General features: G+C 49.7%; 1 protein-coding gene across 2 annotated transcripts in view; it reads left to right on the top strand.

Moving 5' to 3' along the window:
- The window catches only part of BTAF1 (B-TFIID TATA-box binding protein associated factor 1), a 927,996-nt gene that overhangs the window by 757,047 nt on the left and 156,144 nt on the right, over window positions 1-14,805 (top strand). For both annotated transcript variants that reach the window (XM_069239796.1, XM_069239795.1), the window contains exon 32: window positions 13,266-13,396. In XM_069239796.1, the coding sequence (XP_069095897.1) occupies window positions 13,266-13,396 (131 nt within the window). The remainder of the gene's footprint in view (window positions 1-13,265; window positions 13,397-14,805) is intronic.

Consider the following 14,805-nt stretch of genomic DNA (forward strand, 5'->3'; position numbering starts at 1 on the left):
TGATAGGTGGTCACCTTGAAGGTGACCAAGCCCCCCTTCCTGGGCTATTTACGGTTTCCCTCTTGGGTGGGTCTTTAGATTTGATGTGCAAGATTCCAGCTGGATTCTTCTGCAACGTTTACTTCATCTTATGGCTACTGGAACCGCAACTTGACTGTTCAGGAACCAACAACCTTCAACTTCAGCAATGACTTCGTTTTGCAACATTGTTTCTCTGGCTCCTTCCAGCAACTGCAGCATTTCCCTAGCTGTGCATCCTCCGAGGTGGATGAGACTCCAGCCTGCACCAGGAAGTAAGAAGGAATCTCCCTTGGCAGGGAAGGAGTCATTCCCCTGCATCTGCAGGCACCAACTACAACGACGACTGGCTTCATGGATCTTCTCTCCTCCGGAGCTGCATTGATCCTGCATCACAGGTGGTGGTCTGGAGTGATCCCCTTGGTTCTCTCTGCCAGCTGTCCAACTTGGGAGACAGTAAGCCCTTGCCTCTCTTTGAAGGACAGTACCCCTGAGCACCATGTCTCTTGCAGCTACCAAGGCTTGTTTGCTCCTGCTCCAAGGGATCCTTAGGCTTTGTGTAGCCCCGGCCCACAGCATTTCTTCCTGCCAAGCACAGTCTCCTCTCTGCTGCTCCAGCGAAATGGGACCCCTCTTCAGGTGTGAGTGGGCCTCACTGCAACTGCTGTGCCTGCTGCCAGTGGGTTGCCTGTGGGGGCTGCCTCCTGTTCTTGTGACTCTCCCAACTGCTGAGGGTCACCTTGGACTCCCCTCCTTGGGTCAGGTCAACTGGGCCTTGCTGGACCTGTACAGCCTTGCAACTCTTCGTCTTCCTCTTTCATTTTCCAAGGCTTGTTGGTGGTTCTTCAGCACCACTAACCCACTGTGAGCCGACATCTGACACACTCTGCATCACTTCAGGGACTCCACTTCAGTTCCTGTGCTGCACAGCTGGTCTTCTTCGTCCACCGTCGACCTGGTCCTGCATCCACAGAAAGGTGAGTAGTGGCACCTGCCTGCACCGGACACTTCATCATGAACTGGATTTGGTCCCCTTCCTTTGCAGGTCCTCTTCTGCCAGAATCCACCTTTGGGTTCTTCCAGTCTTGTCTGGGTCTTTCACAATCCTTTTCCCTAGTCCTCCTTTTAGTTGTGGGGAAAACCAGGTACTTACCTCTGCTCACCTGGTCATAGAAGGGTCACTCAGATACTCACCTCTTGGGGGTTCCTACTTCTTCCAGCACCTCTAAAATGATTCCACATCCTTGGGTGGGTGTAGGAAAATGCCACTGTTGGCATAGTTACCCCCTAACATGTTGCCTTTTGTTGATGCAACTTAGATTGAAAGTGTGGTGGGACCCTGCTAACCAGGCCCCAGCACCAGACCAGTGTTCTTTCTCTAAAACTGTACATTTGTCACCACAATTGGCACAGCCATGGCACACAGATAAGTCCCTTGTAAATGGTACCCCTGGAACCAAGGGTCCTGTGGCCAGGAAAGGTCTCTTAAGGGCTGCTGCATGCATTATGCCACCCTGGGGACCCCTCACTCAGCACATGCACACTGCCTCACAGCTTGTGTGTGCTGGTGGGGAGAAAAAGACTAAGTCGACATGGCATACCCCTCAGAGTGCCATGCCCACAAACCACTGCTTCTGGCATAGGTAAGTCACCCCTCTAGCAGGCTTTGCAGCCCTAAGGCAGGGTGCACTATACCACAGGTGAGGGCATAGCTGCATGAGCACTATGCCCTTTCAGGGTCTAATCCATTTCTTAGACATTGTAAGTGCAGGGTAGCCATAAAGAGTATATGGTCTGGGAGTTTGTCAAACACAAACTCCACAGTTCCATAATGGCTAGGCTGAATACTGGGAAGTTTGGTATCAAACTTCTCAGCGCAATAAACCCACACTGATGCCAGTGTGAGATCTATTAAGAAATGCACTCAGAGAGCATCTTAGAGATGCCCCCTGCATGCCAGCCCAATTGCTAGTGCTAGGCTGCCTGGTCTCTGCCAGCCTGCCACTTCCAGACTACTTTCTGGCCACCTGGGGTGAGTGCCTTTGCACTCTATGACCAGGACCAAAGCCTGTCCTGGGTGGAGCAGCCTCACAGCTCCTGTAGGAAGTTCCCTCAGCAGCGCAGGGGCGGCCGGGTGCAGAGTGCAAACAAGCGTCGGGTTCGCAATAGGATTCAATGGGAGACCAAGGGGTCTCTTCAGCGGTGCAGGCAGGCAAGAGGGGGCTCCTCGGGGTAGCCACCACCTGGGCAAGGGAGAGGGCCTCCTGGGGGTCACTCCTACACTAAAGTTCCGATCCTTCAGGTGCTGGGGGCTGCGGGTGCAGGGTCTTTTCCAGCCGTCGGGATTTTAGAGTCAGGCAGTCGCGGTCAGGGGGAGCCTCGGGATTCCCTCTGCAGGCGTCGCTGTGGGGGCTCAGGGGGGACAACTTTGGTTACTCAGTCTCTGAGTCGCCGGAGGGTCCTCCCTGAGGTGTTGTTTCTCCACCAGTCGAGTCGGGGTCGCCGGGTGCAGTGTTGCAAGTCTCACGCTTCTTGCGGGGATTGCAGGGGTCTTTAAATCTGCTCCTCTGGATACAAAGATGCAGTCTTTGTTGAACAGGGCCGCTGTTCTCAGGAGTTTCTTGGTCTCTTGGAAGCAGGGCAGTCCTCTGAGGATTCAGTGGTCGCTGGTCCTGGGGAAAGCGTCGCTGGAGCAGGTTTCTTTGGAAGGCAGGAGACAGGCCGGTAGGACTGGGGCCAAAGCAGTTGGTGTCTTCTTTCTTCTTCTGCAGGGGTTTTCAGCTCAGCAGTCCTCTTCTGTAAGTTGCAGGAATCTAAATTCTTAGGTTCAGGGAAGCCCTTAAATACTAAATTTAAGGGCGTGTTTAGGTCTGGGGGGTTAGTAGCCAATGGCTACTAGCCCTGAGGGTGGGTACACCCTCCTTGTGCCTCCTCCCTTTGGGGGGAGGGGGGAGGCACATCCCTACTCCTATTGGGCTAAGTCCTCAGCTCTGGACACCTTAAGGGCTGTCCTGGCTGGAGGATGACTTCTTGTTTTTCTCATTATCTCCTCCGGACTTCCTGCCAAAAGTGGGGGCTGTGTCCAGGGGGCAGGCATCTCCACTAGCTGGAGTGACCTGGGGCGTTGTAACACCAGGCTTGAGCCTTTGAGGCTCAAAGCCAGGCGTTGCAGTTCCTGCAGGGGGAGCTGTAAGGAAATGCCTCCTTGGCATGGTTACCCCCTGACTTTTTGCCTTTGCTGATGCTATGTTTTGAATTGAAAGTGTGCTGAGGCCTGCTAACCAGGCCCCAGCACCAGTGTTCTTCCCCTAACCTGTACTTTTGATTCCACAATTGGCACACCCTGGCATCCAGGTAAGTCCCTTGTAACTGGTACCCCTGGTACCAAGGGCCCTGATGCCAGGGAAGGTCTCTAAGGGCTGCTACTGCCCACCAGCCCTAAACACACCCCTAAATCTAGTATTTAGGTGCGACCCTGAACCCAGGAAATCAAGTTCCTGACGACCTAACAAGAAGAAAACCTGACCTGAAAACCCCGCAGAGAAGGAGACAACTGCTTTGGCCCCAGCCCTACCGGCCTGGCTCCAGATTCAAAGAACCTGCGACAGCAACTCATCCAGCTACCTCTGCCGACTCAGAGGACTGCCCTGAAAACCCAAAGGACCAAGAAACTCCTGTGGACAGAGGCTCTGTCCAAAATAACCAAGAAGAAACCATCTTTAATTGGACTCCCACCTCACTCCTGAAACGTGATTCCCCAACACTCTGCACCTGATACCCCTGGCCTGTGTCCAGAGAAACCAACACTGCAGGGAGGACCCCCAGGTGACTCTCACGACGTGCCCACCCTGAGAAGACCTCCCTGCAACCCCAAAGCGACGCATGCAAAGAGAATCCAGAGAATCCCCCTGACCGCGAATGCCCGATAACAAAGAACCTGATGCCTGGAAGAAGCACTGCACCTGCAGCCCCCAGGCCCAAGAGGAATCAACTACTGATGCAGGAGTGACCAGCAGGCGGCCCTCATCTTTGCCCAGTCTGTTTCTGGCCTGAGACGCCCCTGTGTCCTACCTGCATCGCCAGAGTGACTCCCTCCCCACCCCCCCGGATCCTTCCATTGAATCCAATACAAAACTCAATGCCTTGCTTGCACACTGCACCTGGCCGCCCCTGTGCCGCTAAGGGTGTATTTTGTGTGCCTGTTTGGGACCCCCCCAGTGCTCTTCAAAACCCCCCCTGGTCTGCTCCCCGAAGACGCAGGTACTTACCTGCTAGCAGACTGGAACCGGGGCACCCCTAGTCTCCATAGCCGCCTATGTTATTTGGGCCTCTCTTTGACCTCTGCACCTGACCGGCCCTGTGTTGCTGGAGCTGGGTGCTTGTGGTTAACTTGACCCCCCCCCCCCCCCCCCCCCAAACGGTGGGCTGCCTATGCCCCAGAGACTGAACTTCTAAGTGCTTTAATTACCTGACAAACTAACCTTTACTTACCTCCCCCAGGAACTGTTGAATTTTGCAGTGTCCACATTGCTTTTTTCATTCAAAGTTCTATATTTGCCTACGCCAAGTACCTTACAATTAATGTACTTACCTTAATTCTGAATCTTGTGGTTCTAAAATAAAGAAAATAATATTTTTCTATATAAAAACCTATTGGCCTGGAGTTGTCTTTGAGTGTGTTTTCCTATTTATTGCCAGAGCGTGTACAACAAATGCTTAACACTACCCGCTGATAAGCCTAACTGCTCGACCACACTACCACAAATAGAGCATTAGTATTCTCTATTATGACCACTATCAACCTCTAAGGGGAACCCCTAGACTCTGTGCACACTATCTCTCACTTTGAGAAAGTATATACGGAGCCAGCTTCCTACAGTGGGGGACTGTTTTTTGCATTCCACTTTCTCAGGCCTCCTGTTACAGTGCCCCAGGGCACTTCAGCTAGCGGAGATGCCTGCCCTCCGGAACAAAGCCCCACTTGTGGCTGCAAGTCTGGCGGGAATATTGGGTATAACAAGGAGGAATGACCACTCTAGCTAGGACTACCCCTTAGGTGTCCAGAGCTGAAGTGACCCCCCCCCCCCTCCCTGCCTGCAGAATCCTCAATCTTGGTTTGGAGGACAGGTGCCAATAGGGTTAGGAGTGTGCCCCCCCCCCCACCCAAGGCCATTGGTTACTGACCTCTGACCCCTGTAACACCCCTAAATCTAGGATTTAAGGGCTCCCCTGAACCTAGCTCACCAGATTCCTGGTGTCCTTAAGACAAAAGATTGCTAAGCTGACCCCTCCCCCCCACCCCCCAGAAGTGAAGACTCCAGACGGCAACTGACTTGGCCCCCAGCCGTCCTGGCCTGTCTGCATCTTCAAGGACTCTGCTTCCAAAAGGTGACTCATCCAGCAGGACCAGCGACCTCTCCCAACCCCCAGAGGACTGCCTACCCACCAGAGGTCCAAGAACTCCAGAGGACTACAGCCCTGTCCAGAAGAATCCCTCCAAAAGGACTCCAGAACTGCCCCGGATCCCCAAGTCCTGCCCACTCTGCACCTGATGCTTATGGCCCAAGTCCAGGTGGTCCACTGGTCCAGAGCAGGGCCCCAGGAGATTCCAACCTTTTGGCCAGCACGAAGATGCCTGCAGCCTATACCCAGAGGGACCCCCCTGACCTCAAGAGAACCAAAGATTCCCGACACCTAAAGGTACCTCTGCACCTGCAGCCACCTGGCTTTGGGGAATCCAACCACTGGTCCAGCAGCATTCAGCAGGCGGGACCTCCTTGTCCAGCCAGTGGTTTCCTGGACCCTACCCCCTGGACCTAGCCTGCAGCATCTTTGTGACCACCGGTGTCCCCCTATTGAAAAGCATTGGGAGCCCGACTGTAGTAAAGTATCCTCTTTCTAGCTTGGTTACCCCCACTTTTGGCCTGTTCGTCAGTGTGTTTGACTGTGTTCACTGGGATCCTGCCAACCAGGACCCCAGTAATTACGTTCTCTCCTCTAAATTTGGTTGCTACTAACCTTTTGTCCCCACAATTGGTATTCTGGTGCTCCCATGTAAGTCCCCAATATATGGTGCCAGGGTACCCAGGGCATTGGGGTTCCAGGGGATCCCTATAGACTGCAGTAGTTATTCTGTCAACCATAGGGAGCCCATGCAAAGGGTTCTGCAGGCCTGCCTTTGCAGTCTGCATGATCCGTGTGCACGCACCGGTGTTCATTACAGCTCACTGCACGAAGTCACTAAGTCACCCCTATAATAGGCCCTCTCAGCCCTTAGTGCAGGGTGCAGGTGCCTGTGTGTGAGGGCACCCCTGCATTAGCAGAGGTGCCCCCCACAAACTCCAGCACCATTTTACTGGACTCTGAGTGCGGGGATGCCATTTTGTATATTTACTGGACATAGGTCACTATCTATGTCTAGCTACATAATGGTAACTCCGAACATGGGCATGTTTGTATCAAACATGTCGGAATCATCCACTAATACTGTTGCAAGTATTGGAAGTATGATTCCATGCACTCTGGGGGCTCTTTAGAGGATATCCCCTCCCCCCCCCCCCCCCAGCATTAGTACCACCAGTCTTACAAGGTTTGCCAGGCAGCCCAGCTGCTGCCACCCCTCAGACAGGTTTCTGCCCTCCTGCTGCTTGATCTGATCAAGCCCAGGAAGGCAGAACAAAGGATTTCCTTTGGGAGAGGGAGTTAACACCCTCTCCCTTTGGAAATAGGTGTGACTGGCTTGGGAGGGGTATCTTCCCCAAGCCACTGGTTTTGCTTTGAAGGGCAGATTTGGTGCCCTCTGTGCATAAACTAGTCCACACCGGTTCAGGGACACCCACTCCTGCTGTGGCGTGAAACTGGACAATGGAAAGGTGAGTGACCACTCCCTTCTCCATCACCACCCCAGGGCTGGTTCCCAGAGCTCCTCCAGAGGGTCCCTGGATTCTGCCATCTTGATTCCAAGGTTAGCAGGGAACTCTGAGATCTGAGTGGCCAGGCCAGGCCGGTGACATCTGAGGCACCCTCTGATAGGTAGTTATCTGGTTAGATGACCAAGCCCCCTCTTTTGGGGTATATAGGGTCTTTCTCTGGCATGGGTTCTTAGATTTGGATTGCAAGACTCCAGCAGGACTCCACTGCAACCTCTGGTTCGACTTCTGGCCTCTGGAACTGCGACTGGACTCTCCAGGAACCTACAATCTGCAGATCCACGAAGAAGACTCATCTGCAACATTGTATCCAGAATTCCTGCCAGCTTTGCAACATTTCCCCGGCTGTGCATCCTCACAAGACTGCAACTCTTCAGCCTGCACAGGAAGGAGGAATCTCTCTTGTGGTGAAGGCATCGCTCCCCTGTAACTACAGGTACCTGGCTGTAACGACGACCAGCTGTGTGGATCTCCCCTTATCCTTAGTTGCATGGGTCCTGCATCACAGGTGGTTGTCCGGAGAGTCTCCCTTAGTCCTCTCTACCAGCTGTCGCACTTTGGTGGTAAGTCCTTTCCACTCCATGCAAGACAGTACCCCTCTGCACCGCTTCACCTCAAAGGGGAACCTCAGGTGATATGTAACTCTAGCCCCCAGCACTCCCTCCTGCAATTCCTGGGCCTTTGCGTGGTCCTCCAACAACTTGGCAGCAGCGTCTGTGGTGCTGCATGGGCTGCTTCAGCAACTTCTGTGTCCCTGTCCTGTGGGACACCTGTGGTGCTGCCTCCACTCCTGTAGGCCTTCTGCGATGCGTAGCATCCCCTGTGACTCCTCCTCCTGGATGGTCCTCCTGGACCTTGCTGGTCCCTGGCAGCACCCTTTTCCTCCAACCACAAACTTGCCTTTGTCAAAGTGTGTTGGTGGAAATCCTTCACCGACACCCATCAGCAATCCAGCTTCCAGCGTGGGACACCTTTTGCACTCATCAGGAACTCTTCTCCAGCTTCCGTGCTGCAGTGCTGACCTGTCTTCCTTCTTTGGCGGCTAACTCCAAAAGGTACCTCTGGGTGGGTAGTATCTCCTACTCCGCTTGGAGCCCACAGACACTTCTGGACTTGGTCCCCTCTCTCCACAGATTACCATCTTCGGTAATCCATTGCTGATTTCTTGCAGGCTGTCCTGGAAGTCTTCTTTTTCTTTTCATCCTTTGGGGTGGTGTTGCGGAAATCCTGTGTTTTACTCCTGCATTCCTGGTCGCTACTACGTTACTTACCTTTGTGGTTTCCCTGCACTCCCCACTACACGATTTACTTACCTTGGTGGGGGGCCTGTGTTCGCATTCCACTTTAATATATGGTTTGGGCTCCTCCTAGCGTCACTATTGCTTATTGCTATTTTACAGTTTTCTAAAATTTGTATGCCTCTTACTGTTTAAGTGTATGTGCATAGTGTATTTACTTACCTCCTATTGGAGGGTTGCTGCTCTAGTATTTTCTGATACTGTGTTCCAAAAATAAAGTTCCTTTATTTTTGTACTATCAAGTGTTTTCTTTCTTGTGTGTAAGTACTGTGTGACTGTAGTGGTATTGCATGAGTTTTGCATGTCTCCTAGATAACCCTTGGCTGCTCATCCACAGATACCTCTAGAGAGCCTGGCTTCTAGACACTGCCTACACTTCACTGAGGGGATACCTGGTATAAGGTGTAAGTTCCATAGGTACCCACCACACACCAGGCCAGCTTCCTACACGACGCTGTTTGCACCTGGCTACCTCAGTGCTACTGAAGGTGTTCCTATGGTGCCCCCCCCCCCCCCTCCCGTGCTCACCTAAACCCCCCAGGTCTGCCCTCCGAAGTGGCAGGCACTACCTGCTAACAGATCTGTTTGAGTGCCCCTAGTCTCCATAGAATTCCATTTTAAATCTAACTCCAAATTTGGCCTGTGCACCCGGCCGGTCCTGTGTTGCTGGTGGTGTGTTTGGGGTTATCTTGAACCTTGACCAGTGGACATCCTAACCCCTGGAGACTGGAACTGTAAGCGGAGTACTTACCTTGCTAATTCGCAATCTCCATCCTCCCTCCCCCACCCCCCAAAAAGAAATTACACTGTCTACATTTTGAAAGTGAAAAGTGTTTCTTGCCTGTATACTGTTTTATTTGACAAACTTAAAGTACATTTGATACATATGCTTGATACATTCTTAGAACTGTACTTACCTGCAATGAGAATCTTTTGGTTCTAGAAATAAAGTATCAAATATATTTTTGCTATATAAAGACAATTGGCCTGGAATTAGTCGTTGAGTGTGTGTATCATATATTGACTGTGTGTGTACAAAAAATGCTTTGCACTACCCTCTGATAAGCCTAACTGCTCGACCACACTAACACAAAAGAGAGCATTAGTATCATCTACTTTAGACTGTTAAGCCTCTGGGGAACCCTCTGGACTCTATACACACTGTGTCTCATTTTGATATAGTATATACAGAGTCGTCTTCCTACACACACACTTAAAAAATACATCTGAGACCAATTTAGAAAAATAGCACTTCTTTTTATACATTTAGAACCTAAGAACTTGTTTTACTTGTCAGTTTAATGTTTTTAAGAATAAATACTTTTCACTTGCAAAAGTGGATTCAGTGCAATGTTTGAGTTCTTCATTGACAACCCATGGGAGGGAGGAAAACAAGTTCAGAAAACATGTACTTTACGACGACTTACAAGACCAATCTCTGAGACTTAAGGTGAGTATTGGGTAAGGGTCTGGACCTCACCAATAGGTCAATCCGGGCAGCACTGGGACGACCAGGTGCAGAGGCGTAGTACGGATTCGGGTGCCCAGTGTATTTCAATGGGGATTGGTCTCAGTGGAAATAGGTTGCATGCTCTTGCTAGGGAGTCAGTCGGAGAAAATTGCAAGGTAGGTAACCAGCATTGGGTGCTTTGATACATAGGTGCAGGTTTGGACCTCTTTTCCAAGGTCCATAAGCGACGCATGCATATTTGTCCTTTGGCATTGGGTTCCTGTGTCCTGTCCTGTGGTTTGACACTGAAGGCATCGTCATGGAGTTGGGTAGTGGTGAAACCACAGTGGACTCTAGCTCAGGAGAGCTGGTGGATGTCATTGACACCAGGGACACACTTAGCTCAGGCCATCGGCAACAGGTGCAGTGGTTGCTGCAGGTGTCTGGTTTCTCTCACCACAGAGGCTGCGGCAGAGGGGGGGCCTTCATGCAGAGGCTGTAGGAGACTTTGAGGACTTCAGGAGGGGGGAAACCACAATGGACCCAGACTCTGAGGGGCTGGGGAGCATTGGTGGTACTGGGGGCTCCACTTGGTTCTGTGACAGCAGGTGCCATGGTGACTTCAGGTGTCCGGTCTTTGCCTTTGCGGTTCCAGAGGCTGCAGAGTTCTATTTTTAGAGTTGGTTGGGGAGCCAGTCCGCAGCTCAGGGAAGCGTTGAGTCTTTTTCGAAGGCAGACAGTCCTTTTGGGTTTCTGGAGGCTCAGCTGCAGGGCGAGCCATCTTTTGGTCCTGTAGGAAAGTGCTTCTTTTGACATGGCCCCCCCACCCCACTTTCTGCCTGGTTTAGGGTGTGAGTTTGACTGTTAGTGCACTGGGTCACTGCTAACCAGGTACCCAGTGCCAGAACGTTCCCTAAAATTGCACAGTCATTTTGTACAATTAGCAACAGGGAAGCCATTTTAATACTTGTGCTGGGCATTGGTCAGTAAGAGTTCCCCAGCTAAATGATGGCTTCTATCCTGGGATGTTTGTTATCAAACATATCAGAATAATAAACCCTCACTGATTCCAGTGATGGATTTGTTAATAAATGCACACAGTGGGCACCTTAGAGGTGCTCCCTGAAAACCTACCCATCACATGGTGTGTTCACTGACTGGTCCAACCCAGTGCAGCCACACTATACAGAGATCTGGTCTCATAAGGTGAGAGCCAGTGCTTTCTCAGACCCATAACAAAGGCTTGCTCTGGGCAGAGGTGGAAATACCTCCAGAGTGGGATAGACATTCCAGGGGTGGGAGCTTCCAAGGCCTTGCTGCCTTTGTATAGCGACCCAGATCTCTCCAGATGGTGGAGATGACCAACCCTCCTCCCCCTGTCCTGACACCACTTCTGGCGGCAGCACAGGTGGGAAAATTAGTTAAATCGGGAGTAGTGCCCACTTCAGTTCGTTCACTTTAGGGGAGGGACTGGCATGAAGTGGACACTACTTTTTGAATTCCTCCATGTATCCTACTTTTTATGAGCTTTTTTTGTGTTTCCTCCATCTCCATTCATTGTGCCCAAATTGGATTTTAATCTATCCTGCCAGTTTTGACCTGTGCTCCTTTCGAGTCTCTCCACAATTGTTTGCTTAGGCTTCTCACTTTGAAAACAGCCTATCTTGTGACCATTACATCTGCCTGCAGGTTGAGTGAGCTGCGGGCATTGTCATTTAAGCCTCTCTCCCCCCCCCCCCCCTTACCTTTCCATCTATCCTCACAGTGGTGCTTCACACTAGGGCTTCCTTTATGCCAAACGTGGTTATGCCCTTTCATGTACTTCAATCCATCAACTTGCCTACTTTTTACACTCTCCAACATCTTTGTACGGAAGAGGAGAGACTCCACCAAAAAGAACTTTGGCGTGTTACCTTGAGAGTTGACGGTGGATGATCAACTCTGCCAGTTATGTTGGTGCGAAGAAAGGTCGGCCAGTGCAAAAGCAGGCCATCTCCCGAAGGGTGGTACTCTGCATTAAAATCTGCTGTGCACTTGCTAAGAAGCAGCCACCTGAAGTTTTGCAAACTCATTTTACCTGAGCTATAGCTGCGACCACTGCATAACCACACAGAGTTCCAGTCCTTGGCATCTGTCAGGCAGCAATGTGGGCATCTCTGCATATGTTTACCAAACACTACTGCCTGCACATTTAGGTCCGCAGGGATAGGTACTTTTGCCCCTTTGGTCCTGCAGGACTTTCTAGTATCTTAGTTTGCAGACACAACTTCGGGAATGTTACTGCTTTGGTATCTATTCTAAGGTTAGGAATCTGCAACTAGATGTCTCCATCAGATGAACAAGTTACCTTCGTTAATGCCTTATCTGGTAGAGACAATATCTAGATGCAGATTCCTTACCAACCCACGAATCCTCCCTGCAAACTGATTTCTAGGGCCAGAGACTCCCTTTTCAGGGCCCTGGTTTTGATTCACCAGTGGTCGGTGTTCTTCATAGCTTTGCGCTTCAGGCACGGAAAGTCGTAAAAAGAAACTGAAGTACGCGTGCCAGGGTGGCACCTATATAGGATCTGCAACATCATATCTGGCATTAATGATGCTGACAAAGGACATGGAGCCAATCAATGCCACCTAACCGCCGTGCAGGGATTCTGCTCGAGAAAGCTCTCCAGAACCAGACTAATGCCTGGGCGAAATTCTAAGGTAAGGAATCTGCAACTAGATAATGTGTGTACCTGATAGTGTGTTAACAAAGGCAAGTGATTTATCCTTTATGGCCTTTCCTTACGACATGTAGCAGTCATCTTTAAGGGCAACCTTTCTGAGTCTCAGAAAAATTCAGTTAAAGTATGCATAGTTTTCTCTTCAGTGAATGCTTGATGGCCATCTGACCAGACTCTTAGGTACATGATATTGTACTGAGGCAATCAGAGCAGGGTGGGACAAATTGCCCATGAGGAAAATAGTAGGTTGTACTCCCTGAGCACTCTTCTGGGGGGGTTTTCCATCTTATTTGTTTTTTTCAGCTCCCACCCCTGTTAATTTCTTGCATTTTCCTTTTTTCTTTTGTTTTTTTTTAGATTGTCCTGCCGCTTCACATACAGTGCTACCAGACAGCTAGCTTACTGCTCATATGTGCAGTGGACACTGCTTCAAAGCCAGGTAGCCACTGCTTGAAACCTGCTAGCTGTCTTGAAATGATATTGCCCTTAGTATATCGCTGATAAACTAAGGGCACTGTTCTACCACCGTATCTCTGCTACTTTATTCACAATACATTTCAAAGGTGGCTGCACAGAGCAGTGTTTTCCAAGTGATCATCTTGGAATAGTATTGTACACAGTAAGTCAGTGTATGGGTGATAGAAAGGACAGATGGATGAGTGCAAGGATGTGTGCCAAAAGGTAATTTATAATGACACATTGGGTGTCTAAACTCACTGGTGACTTAAGAGGTGCTTTTGTAAGTCAAACCTATCGGCATTGTCGGTGCTTAATTCATTTGCAATGAATCCTGTAATGTTTTCTAGTCCACCTTGTAATTTTATGCATGTCATCTTTACTTATGATAGGAGTTCTTGCAATGGAAGCTCTACACCGCCAGGTTTTGCCATTTTTGTTAAGAAGAATGAAAGAAGATGTACTGCAAGATCTTCCACCTAAAATAATTCAGGATTACTACTGCACACTGAGTCCTTTGCAGGTATATTCAGTAATAGCACTATATGATTTGTTAATATGTGCATTTAATCCTTTTGAGTGTAAAGTGGAGGAATTGAATTGGTAACACGTGATTAATCCTAGAACATGCTTAATGGATTTGAATTTATAAATGCTTTCTTCCTCATTCTTTTCCTTCCTGCTCCAGACTACATAAAAAGCTATACTGGTAATTGTAAGCCATGGTGCCCAATGTTACCACTGAGGAGAGAAATGAACCTTCCACCCTGAAAAAAAGTATTTGTGTTTTACTAGCAAGAAACCTACAAACCCAGTCCTCACCTGATCATGGCCATAGACAAAGCTTCCAAAGCGTCATCTGTCTTCTTTCAAACTTCACCTGAAATGCCTGACCCAGACCTCAAAACCTATCCTCGTCACACCCTACATCAGTATCTCCTAATTCACTTTGTGATTTTACGAATTACCTTAATTTTCAGCATCCGATCCAGACTAAACTCAATACAACCTCACTGTAGGAGGCTGGCTCAGTTCATGGTGTCAGACCCTATACTAAGTTCAGGCAACCCTTAGTGATAATGTTTAGGTGTCCAGATAGCAATATCTGTTAAAGGGTAGCTGTGGTGAGCAGCCAAAGCTTATCTAGGAGGAGTGTAAAGCAACTGCAATACCACAATAGTCAGTAACTCTCACGCAAGAAAGAACTATACCAGGTGTTGGAAAAATAAATTATTCTTTATTACAACACTACTGCTATACTAACATAGGTAAAGTGCCACTTGGAGATATCTGCACACAAAATATACACTTAAAAACAAACAATAATAGCATAGAAATACAGGGAGCCCTATGGGGGACATATCATATACTAAGAAAGTGGTATAAGAATGGAGCTGCCCAACCAGGGTAAGTGTTTTAGAATCCCAGGGGCTGGGGGAGTAAGAAATTATCAGAGGTAAGTACCAGAAATCCCACAGGCACCTGGGTGCAGAGTTATCAAGCCTGTTGTCCCATAGGCTAAAACAGGACTGTAGTGGGTGGATTTTTGTGGATTTAGGACCCTTCCCAGTGGACCCCAAGGAAACCAGTTGGTACAAAGAAGGTTGGATAGTGCCCCCACTCATGGATACTCAGAAGACTGGAGTACCTACACCAGGAAGCCCAGGTGCATAGAGGAGAAGTAGCATCAGAAACCCTCATTGGAGTCAATTGAAGCTTCGAATGCCCAGCTGCTGTCGTGATCCGTGGACTAGTCCTATGGAACAAAAAGGTGGATTACAGACATGAAGAACCTGAAAAAGAAGGGGACAGTGCCCAGACCAGTCAGGTGTGCAGGTAGGCGATGCCCACCCTCTTGGAGGTGAAGTTCCTGCAGACGGTGAAGGAGGAAGTCCAGCTGCAGAGTCCAAGGGATGCAGGAGATCACTATGA

The sequence above is a fragment of the Pleurodeles waltl genome, chromosome 6 (assembly GCF_031143425.1).
Source record: "Pleurodeles waltl isolate 20211129_DDA chromosome 6, aPleWal1.hap1.20221129, whole genome shotgun sequence".
Taxonomy (NCBI): domain Eukaryota; kingdom Metazoa; phylum Chordata; class Amphibia; order Caudata; family Salamandridae; genus Pleurodeles; species Pleurodeles waltl.